At 30.6% G+C, this 2,165-nt stretch overlaps 1 protein-coding gene across 1 annotated transcript; it reads right to left on the bottom strand.

Moving 5' to 3' along the window:
- Positions 1–497: 497 nt before the first annotated feature.
- Positions 498–1,948, bottom strand: LOC122506406. The gene has a single exon (XM_043618554.1). The coding sequence runs from the start codon at positions 1,713–1,715 to the stop codon at positions 1,335–1,337; it is 381 nt and encodes a 126-aa protein (XP_043474489.1). The 5' UTR covers positions 1,716–1,948; the 3' UTR covers positions 498–1,334.
- Positions 1,949–2,165: the final 217 nt, after the last annotated feature.

The raw sequence follows: 2,165 nt of genomic DNA, 5'->3' as shown, positions 1-2,165 counted from the left end.
TTTTCTTTCATACACGTGTGAATTTCAACTTCGAAAACATTAGGGTTAGTTCGCGACGTCAGGTGATGGACTCGGTGATGCTCGGGCGAAATCGGTTAAGTCCGCCCGCAGTCCTTCCAAAATTGGTATGTTACGTTAGAATGTCTGTTATATATTCTATCTATATGTGGAAAAAAGGTTAGAATTACCGTATTATTTCACAAACAAAAACTAGCATTTTATTCTTTTCTAAAGAAAAATAAGACTATTTCTAATGCAGATAGTAATTTTTGTACACCGAAGGTTGCTTAATATATAACGAACTTATCATATTTTCGTATTAATGTTGAAATTATTAGCACAATGCACGAAAAATCCTCACATTCTAACGTACTTTTAGAATAAAGATAACCAAATATATTCAATATTAGAAGAAAAAGTTTCTCCGTGTATACAAAAATCACATTTTCAATTTTTATTTTTATAAAAAATTTAATTTAAAATAAATTATATTCATTCAAAAGTTTATAAAATCATTAAATTATGTTTAAAAATTAATGTAGCCCAAAAAAATTTCACATTTTTCAAAAATTAACTATTTAGTGCAAATAGCGCGAAATCAGCGAAATCGCATGGGAACCGCGCTTTTTATCGTTGTCTGCCTCGATGTTATCATCCGAATTTTTGTCTGCCACTTGACATATAGCTTCCATAAGAGTTCATTAACTATTTCCATTAATTTTTAGCCATGACTCTTCTGATCATTTTTTCACTACGGATTACGCAAGTTTGACACTGTCTGCCAATACTTTGTCGTCCAAAAAATTGTCTGCCAAAATTTTATAAGCTTACTGGTGATAAATACTTTTAAATTTTATAACTTTTATCCATGACCTTTATCACATGTTTTCCTTATCAAATTTATCATTTTCGACCGTCAATTCGCGGGCTTAATCTTCCAGAACGCGCAGGCAGACTTCGCATTCGGTACTCAGGTACTCAAATGGAACCTATCTAAATATTAATTTTTCATGTACCTTATAACATGCATTTTTATGTAGCCAGCTCTCCGTCTAATACCCCTACTTCTTTAAAATGCCTTCCACTTTTTTCAAACTTCCAGTTTGACCATTTGCAAAACAACCCCAAACCATAACACTTCCCCCACCATGCTTAACCGTTGGAACAACACACTGAGATAACATTCTCTCGCCTTGCATCCTGCGAACATAATGTCTTCTTTTGCCTCCACCAAAAAGTTCAAATTTTGATTCATCAGTGAATAAAACTTTCCTCCAGTCTTCATCAGTCCAGGAAACGTATTTCTTTGCCCACTGAAAACGTTTTTTTATTCATTAATCGCAAAAGAGGCTTTTTTGCAGCAATTCGACAAAAAGACCGTAATTATTCAAACGATCTTTTATAGTTGTAACACTCACGGGAGAACCAGAATGAGAAGAATTAAAAGCTTCGCGAATATCAGGAGCTGTCATCTTGCGATTTCTTTTGCTCATGAGGATAATATTCTTATCATCTGCGTCACTTGTACAACGTTTTCTCCCTCTGCCGATCCTGTTTACATATTCACCAGATTCATTAAATCTGTCTATCGTGTATTTTACACCGTTTTTAGAAATATTAAATTTATTGGCAATTGCACTAAAAGGAAATCCTTCATCTCGTAGAGCACAAATTTTTATCCTCATATCCTGGGTAATTTCTAGTCTTGGAGACATTTTTTACTTTCAAAAAAAAGAAAAAACTATTTAATAATTTCCTCACTGACTAATTATTCTATTTTATAAAAATCACTCACACAATAAAAATTTTCAGAACACTGGATATTTAACAAAGCAACTGAAATCTCTGTAGAATAATTACATACTGATTAATATGACAACACATTTTATAATAAAGACTTGTTTCTGAAAAGTAATGAATCATAGATTTTCATTGTTTTCCTCGGCTTTCTTTAGAAATTGTAGAAATATTATTAAATTACATTTCATTACAGATTTGCAAAAATTTCAAAGTAACTTATATATTAACATCAAAATTTAAATTTAAAATTCAAAAATTATTTTTAGTGCACTAAAATTTCACATTTTTAAATTAAATGTCTAATTCTTTATTTTATTTTTTAAATAACTTTTCTTCTCAAATATTTTCAATTTTAAAATTAATTT

This window comes from Leptopilina heterotoma, unplaced genomic scaffold (genome assembly GCF_015476425.1).
Source record: "Leptopilina heterotoma isolate Lh14 unplaced genomic scaffold, ASM1547642v1 Lhet_417, whole genome shotgun sequence".
Lineage (NCBI taxonomy): Eukaryota > Metazoa > Arthropoda > Insecta > Hymenoptera > Figitidae > Leptopilina > Leptopilina heterotoma.
Note: the sequence above shows the minus strand (reverse complement) of the source record. Positions and strands in the feature narration are given on the sequence as shown.